Raw genomic sequence first — 16029 nt, 5'->3', positions numbered from 1 at the left:
TAATATAATTCATATGCTACTGAGATGTTATTGGACAAATATATTATACTGTAACGTATAACATTTTCTTATGTTTTATACGTTTTTTTATACGGTATCCAACGCTTACTTTCCAGTATGAAGACCGTAGCTAGCAACTAATACAAAAATATTGTGCATATATTTCGAGGGGAGACATTAATCTGTCGTCCAACTGAACATGTTGAGAAAAATGTGATCACTGATGGACGCCAAGGAGTTTCCATGATGATGCCACCACTATTTGGCTAGTTCCAACCACATGCAGAAGATAATAAGCCTCACTGTAAAACATATGATGCGAAATCAGCCACATGATTTTTCAGTGTGTATGGCCACTAGCCAAAAGATCTTAAACTTGACACATGTGTACACCCAACCAAAGATGGCTTTACTATACCTCAAAGGCTGAATTGTCAGCTTAGGTGGCTGGACCATGTATCCCTACCTAGGCTCCGCATTTGGTCTTTGCACAAGGCAGCACAACCTTTGATCTTTATTCCACACTCCTCACGTGCTTGCCTTGTGGCAGAAAGAGGCCATCCATCATCTCTTCTAAGATCACTGTCTATATAATCACTTCTGACAACCCGTCAAACTCAAAACAGGTTACGGATTTACTAATTCAATCACAAAACAATCCACAGTTAGACCAGCTGACGAGCTCCATTCATTTTGTTATTCTGCAGGTCAAAGGCCTTGGAAATAAATCAAAGTTCCAGTCACATTTTTAATTCTTATTCCTCCTTTGCTCTAGAAGCAGTAGAATGAAAATCTCGCCTATTTCCATGGTTGTTGCCTCATGGTACAAGAAGCATGCAGATGGAGACGATGATAGCAATGATGGATATGACTATGGTCCAGCAGCATGCGTAGAAGGAAATGGTGATGATGGAGACTATGACTATGCCCCTGCAGCATCTCTTGAGAGTGATAATAATGATGATGATGGCAGCTATGATTATGCTCCAGCAGCATGAATAGATAATTAGCTAGTCATTATGCCATTCATTCTTAACAGCATCAAAACCCTAATCATGGGGTACCCCAAAATTTTTTCAGTTCTATTATGGAGTAATGTAATGTCTATCAGTATATACATGAGTGGCCCCAATGGGCAGATTTAAAGCACCTTATGCTGGTGGGTTTATAAGGATCATCAACATTGTTACTTTAGCAACCAGCAACAAATTCTAATCATGTTATTATGTTTATGATAAGGATAGGTGGTCGTCACTATATTATTAACTAACTCAAGAACTTTGTTTAGGTAGTAGTGGGAGAAATTAAATAATATTATTGCAGTTTGTGTTTGATAGAATCAGTTTTGTTCTTAAGCATAACCCACTTCTTGAGGAGAATGTTTTCTTGTCTGTTGCTGTTATGGTATACAATCAGTCAAGCCAGTAAACATAGAGCAAATTAATTACTAGTCTGATGGGGCCCAAAGATTAAAAATTCACATGTAATAATCACTTCAAATTGAACTTATTACGTCATTGCAAGGCGGAAGGGATATTATATTGTTGCAATGGGAATACTAAACCCAGCAAGACTGCAACTCAAATGGAGCTTAAAAATTGAGTTAATTTCCATCTAGCAAGACCTTATCAGGGTGGCCAATCCTAGCAGGCCATGCCGGCGAAAGTACTTTTTTAATGAATTCCCCATTATACTAGGGCATCGGCCTTGAAATCATGAAGCAAGATAAAACAGGAATGTATTAGACCTAGGCAATACAATTTTTTAGAAATAAACAAGAAAGGTAAGCTATGTAGATGAATCCTAGTGCCATATAGCTATTATCAATTGCAGAGAATTAATTTCAAAGACTAAAGTACAAATATTACTAAAGAAATTGCAACTACAAAACTTATCTTAAAATTCATATTAGCAGAAAGGAGAAAGATACCTGCCTCGAAAGGCCAGTAATTGTTAAGAGATCCATGAATATTAGCAATTCAATGAGTATAAGTACATAACCCTGAAAAAAAAAAATTCATAAGCAAACAATAAGATAAGCCATGAACTCTTATGATATTTGCCAAAAGGTCCTAACAAAAATATGTTTTCAATATAGATTTCCCTGTTAATACTAGACCCAAATGGTACTCGTTAAACAATAGTTTTCAGATTTCAGTCAAAACTCACCTTGCTAAGGGAGTATACCCAGTGAATGGAACATGCTGGAAAACCCAGTTTTCCATACTTGTCCATTTAAGAAGTAAACTGAATGAGAGAAGGAAATTTGACTCTTTTAAAATTTTTAAATAAAGGGGATAAAGAGATAGTCTTAAGAATATGAACAATATGCAATTGTCTGCACAGAGTTAATTGACAAATGTAAACTCATAATTTTTTGTAATATTGAGGTGATAACTAACTTCTATATCTGATACAAAATTTTAACAAGATCATGAAACGATTCTGTTGGATCCAACCTTGTTGGATGATGTGGCGGCCTCCATAGACTCCTCTTTGAACAAATTTAAGTGTGCTTAACATTTATTTTCTCCTTTGTCACCGAAGAAATGTTGCAACTTGCTCAGAATACTGAAAACCTGCTTGAACAAGATACCCAACCAGCAGTTCAATTGCCTCTTCTTGCAAAATTTGATGTAAAAGCAACTTGATTCCTCTACTAGCAAATATTTTAAGAATCCATTCATGCTTCTTCCCTAGCTAAGCAAAAAATAGCATTAAGCAACTTCCGGAAATTCCAGAAATGCCAATGCAATCCCCTATTGAGGCTGTATATGCTCAAGAGACTGTTTCATTTTCAAGTTATTTCACCATTCACTTTGATTGAGCTACAGCCAGGCACCTTTCTGACTCCAAGATCTTTCATATTTGCTCTAACCTTTGTTACACTTTCCCATCTATCAGCAGAGGCATAGATGTTGGCCAGAAGTGTATGAATACTGGAATCACTTGATTCAATTTCTACTAGCCGTCGAGCCATCCGTTCTCCCATCTCAACATTGCCATAGGTCCTGCAAGCACTAAGCAAGGAACCATAAAGTGGCACAATGTTTTCACCACCTTTCCTTGGTATATCATCTATCAACTTCTCTACTTCAGCTAACAGTCCAGCTCGACCAAGTAGGTCAATTAGACAAGCATAGTGTTCCAACTTTGGCTCAATCTGATACACTTTTGACATGGAATCAAAAACCCTCCGACCTTCTTCAACCAATCCTCCATGATTACAAGCACTTAAAACACCAATAAAGGTGATATGATCAGGTTTTTCTTTAGTTTGTTTCATTTCCCAGAATAACTCAAGTGCCTTGCTTGTCTCCCCATTAACTGCAAGCCCACATATAATTGAAGTCCAAGAGGCAGTATCCCTTTCACTCAACCCATAGAAAATCCCCAAAGCTTTCTCTATGCACCCACACTTTGCATACATTTCTATAAGAGCAGTACCAACCACAATGTCTACAACAATTCTATTTTCAGTAAGGTATCCATGAAGCCATTTCCCTTGCTCGAGAGCTCCCAACTGAGCACAACCTGATAGGAGAGAAACCACAACAAACTTATCTGGTTTGACCCTTTGAATCTGCATTTCTTGAAAAAGTTCCACTGCCTCGTGAAAACGGTTGAGCTGCACATAACCATTAATCATAGCTGTCCAAAGAACTACATCCCTAACTGGACTTCTCTCAAAAAACTGTCTAGCTTCGTCCAGCTGACCAGAGTTTACATAGCCAGACACCATACTAGTCCAACAATTAACATTCTTACTCGGCATCTCATCAAAAATTTTCCTAGCGATATCTAGACAACCACACTTACAATACAGGTCTAACAAAGCATTCCCTATTATACTAGTCAATTCAAGTTCCTCACCTACAAAACGGTCAATGTCCTTGCCAAGTTCCAATCTACCCAATGCCGTGCAAGCTGAAAGAGTACTAACAATTGTAGCCTCATTAGGCTTAACCAGACCCTCTTTTCTCATCAATCCAAAAATATTCACAGCATCTTCAAACTTCCCACACTTAACCAACGCAGAAATCAACACATTCCAGGTAACCACATCTCTATCAGGCATTTCATCAAACAACTTCTTTGAATAAGGCACCAGACCCACTTGAACATACATATCTATAAGAGAATTAATGACATAAGCATCAAATTCAAGCCCAGATTTTGCCACCAACCCATGAATCTTTTCACCTTCAAAAACCTCTCCCAAGCTTCCAACCGCCTTAAAAACAAAAGGGTAGGTAAAATTATCAGGCTGCAAACCTTGTTCCCTGAGCTTCTGAAAGACCAAGATTGCATTTTTATGACTACCCTTTTTCACAAACGTCTTGATCATCACATTGTATATAAACAAAGATGGGTATTGAATGAGATTGAAGATTCTTTCAGCGTATTGGAAGTTTCCAAGAGATGGGTCCGTACAAAAAGCTATGAGCTTGTTGAGAGTGTGGCTGTCTTGGTGCAGGCCAAGTACGAAGGTTTGGGCTTGGATTTGCTTAAGGTGGTTCAAGGATTTGCAGTTTTTGAGACGAGAGATGCATGATTGTTTGGTTAGTGGACAGTGAAACGAGAACAGGCGTGGCTTTGATAAAATGTAATGGCGGGAAATGAGGTAAAATAACTGAAGCTGATGTTGAAGGAGCATCATTCACGTTATATGTTTGCGTTTGTTAGAAGTCAGGGCCCAAATTTTTGTTTCTCATTGTTGCAGGGGACAATACCTTACTTCGCAGTGGTGTTGCTGCCCTTCCCCCTTCTCTATCAACGAGAAGATGCCGAGTTGACATTTGTTCCCAGCAGAGAAAAAAATCGAAAAAATAAAACATTGCTTCGAAATTGCAATATTCAATTTAATTTAGATAATTTTTTTATTTACTTCGAATTAAATTTAAATATTAAATATATATATTAAATTTTAATTAAATTACGAAGTGAGAGATGAAAAATTACAAAGAAATTCAAATTATATATATTTTAAATTTTATAAAATAAAAATGATAATTTTATATCAAAATTTATTTATATATATATTAAAATTTTATATTAAAATAATATATCAAAATAAAAAAATTAAATTTAATATACCGATAAATAACACCAAACTAAATCAACAAAATTCTATTCAAATTATATAAAAATTTAATTTAAATTTTAAAAATTTATAATATTATCTAATATTTAAAAAAATCAAATCTGATCCGACGTTTCAAGTTTTCCTCCACCTTAACCCTTTTGTTTAAATGAGCCATATCAAGCCTGCTATACTTGTGGGGCAAAACTCAAGCCTTGCAAAAGCTCGAGTGTGGGCCATTCTAATTCCTATAAAGTGGTCTGCACACCCAAGCCCGTAAAAGCCAGTTGCAACATTGATCATTGAATCATTGTCCTTTCAAGACGCTGTCGTATAGGCGTTCAAAAGCACTCTGATGAAGTCTGCGCTCTGAACCCGTCCTTCCCTTCGATTTTTATTGCAAACGTATAGCCGTGGGAAAGCACTGGCTCGCTCGCTGTCCCTGTTACCAAATAAGACACGCGATTTTGTTTTATGGTAAATTCCTACGGCTCTACCAAGCCACTCAGCTTTCACCTCTTCAAAAGCCTCGCCTTAGCTCTTCCACAACGATTCGTTTCGATCTCTGCTTCTCCAAGATCTCCCTGTTCTTGTTCTATGTCGGTGACTACTCTGTTTCCATTATAGATGTTTTAATTTCTTTGTTAGACTTTTAAATCTGCTTTTCCTTTCATTTAATTTGTTAGATCGTATAAAACTCTAAAATACCCAAATCCCCATTTCTTCCCATGAAGTCCTTTTTTTAGTTCACATCCTGTTATAATTTCCACTAATGCATCTGCCATTGTCAATTTTTTTTAAGATCTACTAATTTCAACATTGGGTATTTGTTATTTTTAACGTAAAATCGGAATCCTCCCGGAAAAAATGTCAGCAATTAGATTTGATTCCACCAGGCAATACTATGCTACAAGCAGTTTGGTAGTTGGTTATGCACTTTGTTCAAGCTTACTTGCTGTTATCAACAAATTTGCAATAACCAAATTCAACTACCCAGGTTTATTAACTGCATTGCAATACTTAACTTCTGCTTTAGGGGTCTGGGTTTTGGGCAAGTTTGGGTTTTTACATCATGATCCTTTCACATTGGATATTGCCAAGAAGTTTTTGCCTGCTGCTCTTGTCTTTTACCTTGCAATCTTCACAAACACCAATCTTTTGCGTCATGCGAATGTGGATACTTTTATAGTGTTTAGATCCTTGACACCCCTTTTGGTTGCTGTCGCTGATACAACCTTTAGGAGGCAACCGTGCCCGTCAAAGCTAACATTTTTGTCTCTGTTGATCATTCTGGGTGGTGCTGTTGGGTATGTGGCTACTGATTCAGCATTTACTTTGACTGCATATTCATGGGCGTTTGCATATTTGGTGACAATTACTACTGAGATGGTTTATATTAAGCATATGGTGATGAATCTTGGGTTGAACACTTGGGGTTTTGTGTTGTACAATAACTTGTTATCGTTGACGATGGCACCTATATTTTGGGTTTTGACTGGAGAATACAGAGAGGTGTTTGCAGCTTTGGTAGCCAATGCTGGGAATTGGTTTGAACCTGTGACATTTACTGCAGTATCTTTGTCGTGCTTGTTTGGTTTGCTCATTAGTTTCTTTGGGTTTGCGGCTAGGAGGGCAATCTCGGCCACAGCATTTACTGTGACTGGTGTGGTTAATAAGTTTCTTACAGTTGTGATCAATGTATTGATTTGGGATAAGCATGCTACTCCTTTTGGTTTGGTTTGCCTCCTCTTCACATTGGCTGGAGGGGTTCTTTATCAGCAGTCAGTTACTGGACCGCCACGTGAGTCAACAGCATCCAGGCAGACAGTTGATGAGAATGAGAATGATGATGATGATGATGATGAAGAAAATCAAGATAAGAGTGTTTCTGGTAAACATGCTTCTGTGTGACCAATATTATTTCTCATTTTTCATGGTTTTAGTCACTGAAAACTGTTGGGATGTATGAATCTCTAGTATCCCTAATTATGAAAATACCTTGTAGATCTCACAATCCCATATATAGAATTTAAACATGGTTAGCCATTTAGCATTTTGATGATTTATAAATCATTATGCTTTGGATTAATAATTGACAATATTGTGGCATTCTTTGTTGCCTCAAGTACTAGTGAGGAATATGTATTTTGTTATGGTGGCATTCTAGTTATGGTCTTTGGCTTACCACAGTTGAGGAATATGTATTTTGTTGTTTCTTCTTTACTTTCCTTTGTTCATAAATATTCTGGTGATCTTGGTTTAGAGTCAGTAATCATGGAACTTAGCAAGACATTCTTTGTTCTGGTTTCTGCTCTTTTCTTAGATCGGTTTGGAAGGCGATCACTACTATCCGTAGGAACTGTTGGGATGGTTGCTTCTTTGGTATGGTTAGGCTTGGGATCAAAATTTCTTGTAGAAAATGACCCTAAAGCTACCTTGGGGGTTGAGTTGTGAATAATTGCTGTTTGTGCTGACCTTTCATTCTTGTGATAATGTCATGAATGGTCCCTAAACTTTGAGCAAATGTTCAATATGGTATCTAAACATTAAAATTTTTAATGTAATACCTCAACTATAATGAAATATTTATGACATTATCCCAGAATTTCAGGTTTGGTTTGTGCTGTGGCCATGACCTTCCTAACCATGGCAAGCAAGATTACCGTTGCTGGAGTTTTCTTCTGTCATGCTGGGATTATGGCATTGACTACCATTTTCTTCTACTTTTTATTGCCTGAAACAAAAGGTCAAACCGTCGCAGAGATTGAGGTACTCTTTGAGGATAAACCTGATAATGGTGGCAAAGTTCTAAAGTCCTTTGCTTGCGAACGTACCTATAAATCAATATTGTGGCATAACTTTTTAATGATTATAGATTGTTATAAGTATGATCAAATTCCATCACTTCTCAACATTTTGAACGTACCAATATATCAATTTTCAATCACTAACACTTGATTGGTAAAATAATTGAGAATAAAACTCATCAATTTTATTAATATTTTCAATAACAAGACCGTGAAATTACATTTTTTTTTTTTATTTTGGATAACTGAATTTTATTTCAAAATCCAAAAGAAGCAGAGACTGCTACATAGACTTTGAAATGACTTTAATTGACGATATAAGACAGCTCCAAGCAAACTCAGTGCAAGTTGCTTAAACAATATTTTTTTTAAATTATAAAATAAAATAAACATGCCTTTGCTCTTAAATATATGAAATAAATTTTGTATTGACTATAGATTGTCTTATTTGTATATATAAAACACTTACTAATTAATTAAAAAATCAATCGATATCTTAATCGTATTATAATCTTAGTTATTATTTTAATTATAAGATCATAATTTCTAATATTATATTTGATTACATAATTACAATATCTTGCATAATATTATGTTAACATAAATAAGCATTGAAGCATAATATTAATGAAAAATTAACGCCCTTTGCTACTACGTATAATGAACATAGCGACGAAAAAAACATATTCGAAACAATCTATTTCTTTTTCTCAATTGCCTAAGTAAAACCCTTGAGATAACATGGAAGCATCACCTGCTAATTCAAGTTGTGGTAGTAACAATGTGGAAGCCTACTTCAAGAAATTAGTTTCTGAAAGTGAAGTTCGTAATAGACGATTGTATTTACAGAAGAACGACGTCGACACCATCATCAAACCAAATTTGACATCACAACAGATTGACATCCTTGGTACAGCTGAAGGGTCTGTGGAAATTGTGGCGGCCGACGTCAAAACTGGTAATTGCTTCGAGGTGTACCTGAGGAGCGCTGGTTATGGCTATTTTCTCACTGGAATCTCAGCTATGATTAAGAAGATGAAACTCCAAGCTGGTCATGAAATTTATGTTAGTTGGCGAGATGGAGCTTTGCATATTTTTTGTCTTTAGTTACTAAATCTCTTTTGTTTCTGATAAGAGGGAAAGTTAGAATGATGAATTATATTCTCCAACAAAAAATATATGAAATAAAAGATGAATAATTAATTAATATATATAGTTTCTGGCTTCTATGCATCTCTACAAATCCTGTCTTTCAAGAAACAAATCCTGAATTATGCCCTCTGTTAACTCGTATAACAAACAGTGCATTAAAATTACAATTCTGATGTTTTCATGGGGTTCAAAACTAGGATATATAAACAGTTCATTGAAATGGGCAAGCCCATAGCTTGCTATATTATTTGTATTTCTCTAGTTCCTTCCACACTCTTCTAGGATGGGCCTAAAGTGTATATGTAAGAAACTAGGGATTGTCATGACTAGTTCTAAAAACCCAGATCAGATTGCAAGATTCCATCTATTTTAAAATGGCAATTCTCCTATGAACTGCTCCTAGGAAAGATGCATTTAATCTTTGAAACTTCTATTTGGAAGGGAAAAAAATGGTTAAATTATGCTTTTTGGTATAATCAGTTGCCCTGTTTAAGAACTTTAATTGCCTCATGGATGAGAGAAAAACATAACTTACTAAGGTATATGTACTTTGCTCAATTTTTATACGTAGATATAGCTTTCTTTCTGTTCTTCATGTTGACTTGGTGAGCAATCTTTTTCTGGTGTCATTAAATAATACAAGATTTTACATCCTTTATTAGGTAACCTTGATGTCATACATCATCTTTGTTAAACATTGATGGGGATCTGTATATTTTCATATTCACCATTGAAAACTCTTGATATCTAGTTAATTGGCTTATGACAGCTAGTTGGCCACTTGACCAATATGCGGTTTACATATGAAATTGATGCACTTGCACATGACAATTGCAGTAAAAAAGAATGGTATGATGATATGCATGGATGCATGAAAATGGTATTACCACACACCAAAAACAAAAAGAAGCAAAGAAAATTGTATTAACAAATTGGGAATCAATTACAGAATTCAGTAAGAAGGTTGGTGATTATCCGAGCCAAAAGACACGTTTTACTTGAGTTTTGCTTTCTTTCTCTCTCTTTCATGAATCATGTTGCCAATAACATTACAGGTGCTGTAACGTGACGGTTTCAGCTAAAAGAATGGAATGGGACACACAATTTAGGTCTCTTCTATACACAACATGTTCTCTTGAGGAAAATGCTGGTCCCAATTCCCTCCCTTTCATTTCTTCAAACCCACATGCCACAGCCAGCCGTCCATCCACAACATAAAGGGCAAAAATGGGTCCCCATTCTTTTTTTTGGTTGCTTTTGTGTTGATTGATACTAAAAAAAACACACTTCTCTGTTCTCTCTCTCTCTCTCTCTCTCTCCTTTTTCCCCCTATTTTTAGCTCTCAAATTTGAGCATTTTGGGTTTTGCTAACTGCTCCCAAATTCCATGTTTTCTACTAGACCACATAACAGCTATGCCCTTTTTTTTATGGATGGTGGAGGGATCCACTCAAAAAAAACTTTTTAACCATTGCAAAATCTTGGGTTTTCCTTTGGCCTGGATCTCATTAACTTTCTTGTGTTCTCTTCTCATGCAAAGGGTTTCAAAATTTTACAAACTCGTGTACTTTGAATGATTCGTAAAATAGTTTTTAAGTGATTCTAAATGAACAACTTTTCATGTAATCTGTTTTCGTGCTCAATGAACAATTACCTGTTTTTAAACATCCAAATTCCCTCTTTCACACTCACTCTTTGTCTCTCTAATTGCAACTTATTGTACTTTTTTTTTAAACTTCCTAATTCATGGGATGAGACAGAGAGAATATGTTAGCTCCTCCTTTTCAATGTCATGGCATTGACATGTATCGCCATTGGTTTTACATTATTATTATATATAATAATGGTTACTAAATTTTAATGTACTTATCATAAGAGTTTTACTCAATAATACTAACAAAAGTTTTTCGCCAATTCAAGCCATGTCATGATAATAAATTAGGTTTCGCAATGTTCGATAATGAACAATGATGGTACTAAATGATAAAAGAAAATATAATATATTTGATCCGATTAAGAATCAAGTTATTAGGTTGAAGCTATTTGCTCTAAATTCAAAACCTCATCCTAAGAATTGGACAAAAATATTAAGTTCATTGAATCTACTTGGATAGAAAAAATACGTTTATTTAAAAACTTGATTTGATTGTAACTCTAATAATTTTGACTTAGTTTGGTCCAAATTATATAAAATATATAGTATGCAAAAGATAAATATATTTTATTATAGTGTGAACCTCAAAAAAATATATTAAGATATTTACGTTTTAAAATTTAATAAAAAATTAAAAATTAAATAAAAAGATATCATTTTTAAAATTTTTAAAAAATAAATATAAAAAACTTAAAAAAAATTTAAGAATAAATTATTAAATTGAACCGAACTTAATTATATTCGATAAACACGTATAATACAAACATTAAAAGATAATAGCCTTAAAATTGTACGGAATTATAAATAATGTCATTGTGAATGTGCCCTATTCGGATTTCAGTCCATCTAGTTTTTTCTCAATGGAAAAATAATAGAAAATTAGATTTATCTTCATAATTGTGGATCGACAAAAGTTTATGAATCCTTCCTTTTCTTTTCTTTTTTAATCAATCTTTCAATGCGGTTAAAAGATCATTTTCAAGATTAATAATAAAATAACCTATCCTTCCCTTTTTTTAATATTATTTTAATATTTAATTAAAATTTTCTTCTTGATCGACTTATGACATTTCACTTCTTATCATAATTTTATTTTTAATGTAGAACAAATTTTCTTTAAAAAAAATAGAAACCACCTTTTTTTCTCCCAAAGATTACCACTTGTTTGACTAAATGTTAATAATTAGCGAAATTAAAATGTAAAAAAAAAAAAAAAGAAAAAAAAAAGAAAAGATGGTGACAGCAAAAATCATTGTCTAAAAGATGGATACACGTCATCCCCTCAATCTCCTACTTTTCCTTTCCCGCAGCTCAAAAGCTCTTCTTTTTAAACGCCTCTTTTTCATTCATTTCTTTGCTCTCTTACTCTTTCTCTTTCTCTCTCTCGCCAAAATCTGGGCATGATAGTCTAGCTATTATATGATTATTGTCGAACTTTAATTTCTTTTAGTAACAATAAAGGAAAAGAAATTTGAATCATGGTATTGCACGACTCCGCCATGTCAACGGGGAGTAACAGTGGCAGCTCATCATCATCGTCCTCCAAACCACGGCTGCCGCCTCAGCAGCAGGATATCGATGGGCTACTTCCTGGAGCTGGATACAAAGTCCGGTCATCCGAACTGCGAAAAGTAGCTCAGCAACTTGAACGACTCGAAACGGCCACGGTTAATTCCCTCGCAGATTCCTCTCAACTCTCTTCCGATGCTACCCATAGCTACTATAACCCTTCCGATATCACCTCCTGGGTCGACTCGCTGCTATCCGAGTTCGCTCAACCTCCTACTTGCCCATCCGAATTCATCATGGATCCTGTAACCAATAAGACGGCGATAAAAAATGCGTGGACCTCCAATGAACATCATATGCCGCAGGTGCACCAGAATATTTCTTACGAGCAACAAAGTTTGAATCATCAGTTGACGGTTGTAACAGCCATGGAAGAAGATTCCGGCATAATGCTGGTCCACATGTTGATGACGTGTGCGGAGTGCGTCCAACGTGGAGACCTCTCATTGGCTACTTCATTGATCGACGACATGCAAGGGTTACTGACACGTGTCAACACCGTTTGCGGTATCGGTAAAGTTGCTGGTCATTTTATCGACGCATTGAGCCGTCGTATTTTCCAAGGAATTGGCGGCGTCTTTATTAACGGTGGCTCCGGTTATGAGAACGAAATTTTGTATCATCATTTTTACGAAGCGTGTCCATACTTGAAATTCGCTCACTTCACGGCCAATCAGGCGATTCTCGAAGCTTTAGACGGTCACGATTGCGTCCACGTGGTGGATTTCAATTTGATGCACGGCTTACAATGGCCAGCTTTGATACAAGCCCTCGCTCTACGTCCCGGTGGACCTCCTGTACTTCGTTTGACAGGCATTGGACCGCCATCGCCAGATGGCCGTGATTCGCTTCGCGAAATCGGTTTCCGACTCGCCGAGTTGGCTCGGTCAGTCAACGTCCATTTCGCCTTCCGTGGAGTCGCAGCTTCCAGGCTCGAAGACTTTAAGCCGTGGATGCTTCAGGTGAATCCAAAAGAAGCTGTGGCTGTTAACTCAATCATGCAGCTTCACCGCTTACTCGGATCCGACTCGACTGGGAATTCTACTATCGAAACGTTTTTGAGTTGGATCCGGAGCTTAAACCCGAAAATTATGACTGTTGTTGAACAAGAAGCAAACCACAACCAACCCGGTTTTCTGGACCGGTTCACGGAAGCTCTTCATTATTATTCAACGATGTTCGATTCTTTAGAAGCTTGCACAGTTCAACCGGAAAAAGCTTTAGCCGAGATATACATCCAGAGGGAAATAACCAACGTGGTGAGCTGTGAAGGGTCGGCTAGAGTGGAAAGACACGAGCCATTAGCTAAGTGGAGGACACGGTTGACTGGAGCGGGGTTAAGGCCATTACATTTGGGGTCCAGCGCGTTTAAACAAGCTAGCATGTTATTGACTTTGTTCTCGGCGGAGGGGTATTCGGTCGAAGAAAATGAAGGGTGTTTGACTCTGGGATGGCATAGCCACCCTCTCATTGCAGCCTCGGCTTGGCATGCCTTGCCTGATGCAGCGGCTGATGTTCCCGGCGTGTGATAATCATCAGACATCCTCGTAGGAAGGCAAGACTGCAGAGTAATATTAATAACTAATAACTAAAGCCTTGAGGTAAATTTGGGGTAATTTGGTTATTTTTAGAAAGTCTTTTTTTTTTTTTAACAGCTTTCATCTGTGATATTTTCAATAAGATTTTACATGACAAGAAATCTGTTACCAGACGTTTCATAGTATTTTAATTACTTATAAAATACTACGTGTATTGTGTGTGGACTGGATTTATGTTGTTGCCAAAGGCTGAAGCACACTGGTAGTGATATCGCACACTTTCTAAACTGGGGAATTTGTTCAGAGACCTTTTTCAGGTTTTGAGTGCTGCTTGTGACCAAACATGAATCCAAATCTCTCATCCAACCACCAGACTTTGTTTTTTCTCAAAGAGATGATGAGTGCTGCAGGCATTTGTGGCACTACATGGATAGGCCATTGAATCTGCCAAATCCTTCTGCAAAAAGAGTAACCATATACAGCAATAGCTACTTTTTTTTTTTTTTGCCACTGTTATTTCAATGGGTGGGTGGCTTAAATAAGGATCACTGTATCGGGCTATCAGCCGACAGTTAACCAAACATAATACACTGCATCTTCCAAGCTAAACAAAGCTTTCTGTTCCTTCATTTTTAAATAAGGTAGTACTATTTGAAATCAACTGAGTGAAAGCTAGCGATGAGTTATGTTTGGTAGAAACAAGAGAGGGGCCAATAGGGTTGATTCTTCCTTCATTATTATTATTATGTTTGAATTAGATATTTAAAGACCATGGGAGACAGACATGATGATAAATCATGAGAGAAGGAGGTGATGATCGATGAATGTGGGTTTTCTGAAACAAATCAAAATACAAGGCACGAAATTAATCCAACGGGGGACCCCTTACCTAAATAATGAGACACAGCAACATCCCCCAGACTCAGAGATGGCAAAGAGAGGAAGAACACTCACATGAGAGACCTGTGTGTTTCCCTGCAAACTGTATTGTCCCGTTCCCTTCACTTGCTAAATAGCTACAGTCATAGCTAAGAGATACTGCTAATGCTGAGCTACTAAGACCTACCTAAGTTAACATATCATGGTTTTGATCAGGGTTGTTACAAAACTGTTTTTGGATCGCCATTTCCAGCAGACCATTGATCAGAGAACATTGCCATGAAAAGAAATAATTGTGGTAGAAAAAAAAAACACTTTTACTGCTACTAAACGATTTGATGTTTCTTAAACAAAGACATCTATTAGTAGTACAAAAATGGAAATTGGTGATCCCAAAGAAGCGTGTCAGGCCTTGACTCTTTTTGCTGAGAGGACAGAACCTGGATCCGAGTGGAAATATAGGCTTTCACATGCTAATAGTTCGGATCTTCCCAAATCAAAGTGGGCCAAAAAGGGCCCACAAATGCTGGTTCCAGCATGTTCACGTGTCAATTTCTTCCCTCCACATATTTTCTTTCTCACTTTCCTCTCTCATATTTTCTCACTGCTTCAACACCTAAACTTGGTCAATTTCTTGAAATTTATATATACTACATACATAAAATGTGGTACTTTTTATTTAAATAAATCACTTACTATACTACATACATAAATAAAGAAGAAAAAAATAGTTTCTTGATTCAAATAATTATTTGACTAAGGTAGAAATATAAAGGTGAAAAAGACTTCCCAAATGGTGTGTTTCACGTTTTAAAAGATTAGCATTTTTAACATTTTACATAACTTTTCTCTTACCTTCTAACATTTTCCAATTTTTCTTTCATAGTGATAGTAATGGTAAAAGTCTTTTTTAAATATTAAACCATAAATTAAATATACATAAATTAAAATTTTTTCAAAAAATTTATTCATTAATAAATTATAATAATTTGATTTACTTCATTAATGAATTATCATTATTTGATTTATTGATAATAAATAAACTTTATATATTGATAATGTATCAAATATAAACTCACATTTATAAATATATATAGTTAAATTTTTCTTTCACATTTCTAAACTTGTTTTTTTTTAATGATTTTTTATAAAAAAAATTTGTATCATGAGGCTAAAATAAAAAATCGTAAGTATTAAAATTTAAAATTTGAATATATTATCTTTTAATAATAATTATATGAAACAGTTAAATTAAATTCTAAATTCTCTTATAAATTCTACTTTATTTTATTCTGGATTGTGGTCTCAACTCTTATTTTCAAAAGTTTCTTTGATAACTATTAATGAA

At 35.7% G+C, this 16029-nt stretch overlaps 1 protein-coding gene and 2 pseudogenes across 4 annotated transcripts; 2 read left to right on the top strand and 1 right to left on the bottom strand.

Annotated features, from left to right (window-relative positions):
• LOC111303241 (Pentatricopeptide repeat (PPR-like) superfamily protein) lies at positions 1-4826 on the bottom strand. 2 transcript variants are annotated; one of them, XM_089742159.1, is made up of 3 exons: positions 2460-4826; positions 419-2002; positions 1-302 (listed from the first exon to the last, which is right to left on the bottom strand). In XM_089742159.1, the coding sequence occupies exon 1, from the start codon at positions 4658-4660 to the stop codon at positions 2798-2800; it is 1863 nt and encodes a 620-aa protein (XP_089598285.1). In that variant the 5' UTR covers positions 4661-4826; the 3' UTR covers positions 1-302; positions 419-2002; positions 2460-2797. The 2 variants fall into 2 exon arrangements, with proteins under 2 accessions (XP_089598285.1, XP_022755093.2); XM_022899358.2 differs by having other exon boundaries at positions 1-2002.
• A 554-nt stretch (positions 4827-5380) lies between these two features.
• Positions 5381-7306, top strand: LOC111303240 (GDP-fucose transporter 1 pseudogene; annotated as a pseudogene). The gene has a single exon (XR_016326727.1). The product of XR_016326727.1 is annotated as a GDP-fucose transporter 1 pseudogene (transcript).
• A 4680-nt stretch (positions 7307-11986) lies between these two features.
• LOC111304210 (protein SLENDER RICE1-LIKE 1 pseudogene) lies at positions 11987-14985 on the top strand (annotated as a pseudogene). Its single transcript, XR_016326726.1, has one exon. The product of XR_016326726.1 is annotated as a protein SLENDER RICE1-LIKE 1 pseudogene (transcript).
• Positions 14986-16029: the final 1044 nt, after the last annotated feature.

Source organism: Durio zibethinus, chromosome 13 (genome assembly GCF_047325235.1).
Source record: "Durio zibethinus cultivar Kanyao isolate XHJ-2024 chromosome 13, ASM4732523v1, whole genome shotgun sequence".
NCBI lineage: Eukaryota > Viridiplantae > Streptophyta > Magnoliopsida > Malvales > Malvaceae > Durio > Durio zibethinus.
Note: the sequence above shows the minus strand (reverse complement) of the source record. Positions and strands in the feature narration are given on the sequence as shown.

Bases quoted from the DNA above. Each gene is read 5' to 3' on its own strand.
- LOC111303241 (XM_022899358.2), bottom strand. From the start codon at position 4,660: ATGATGCTCCTTCAACATCAGCTTCAGTTATTTTACCTCATTTCCCGC.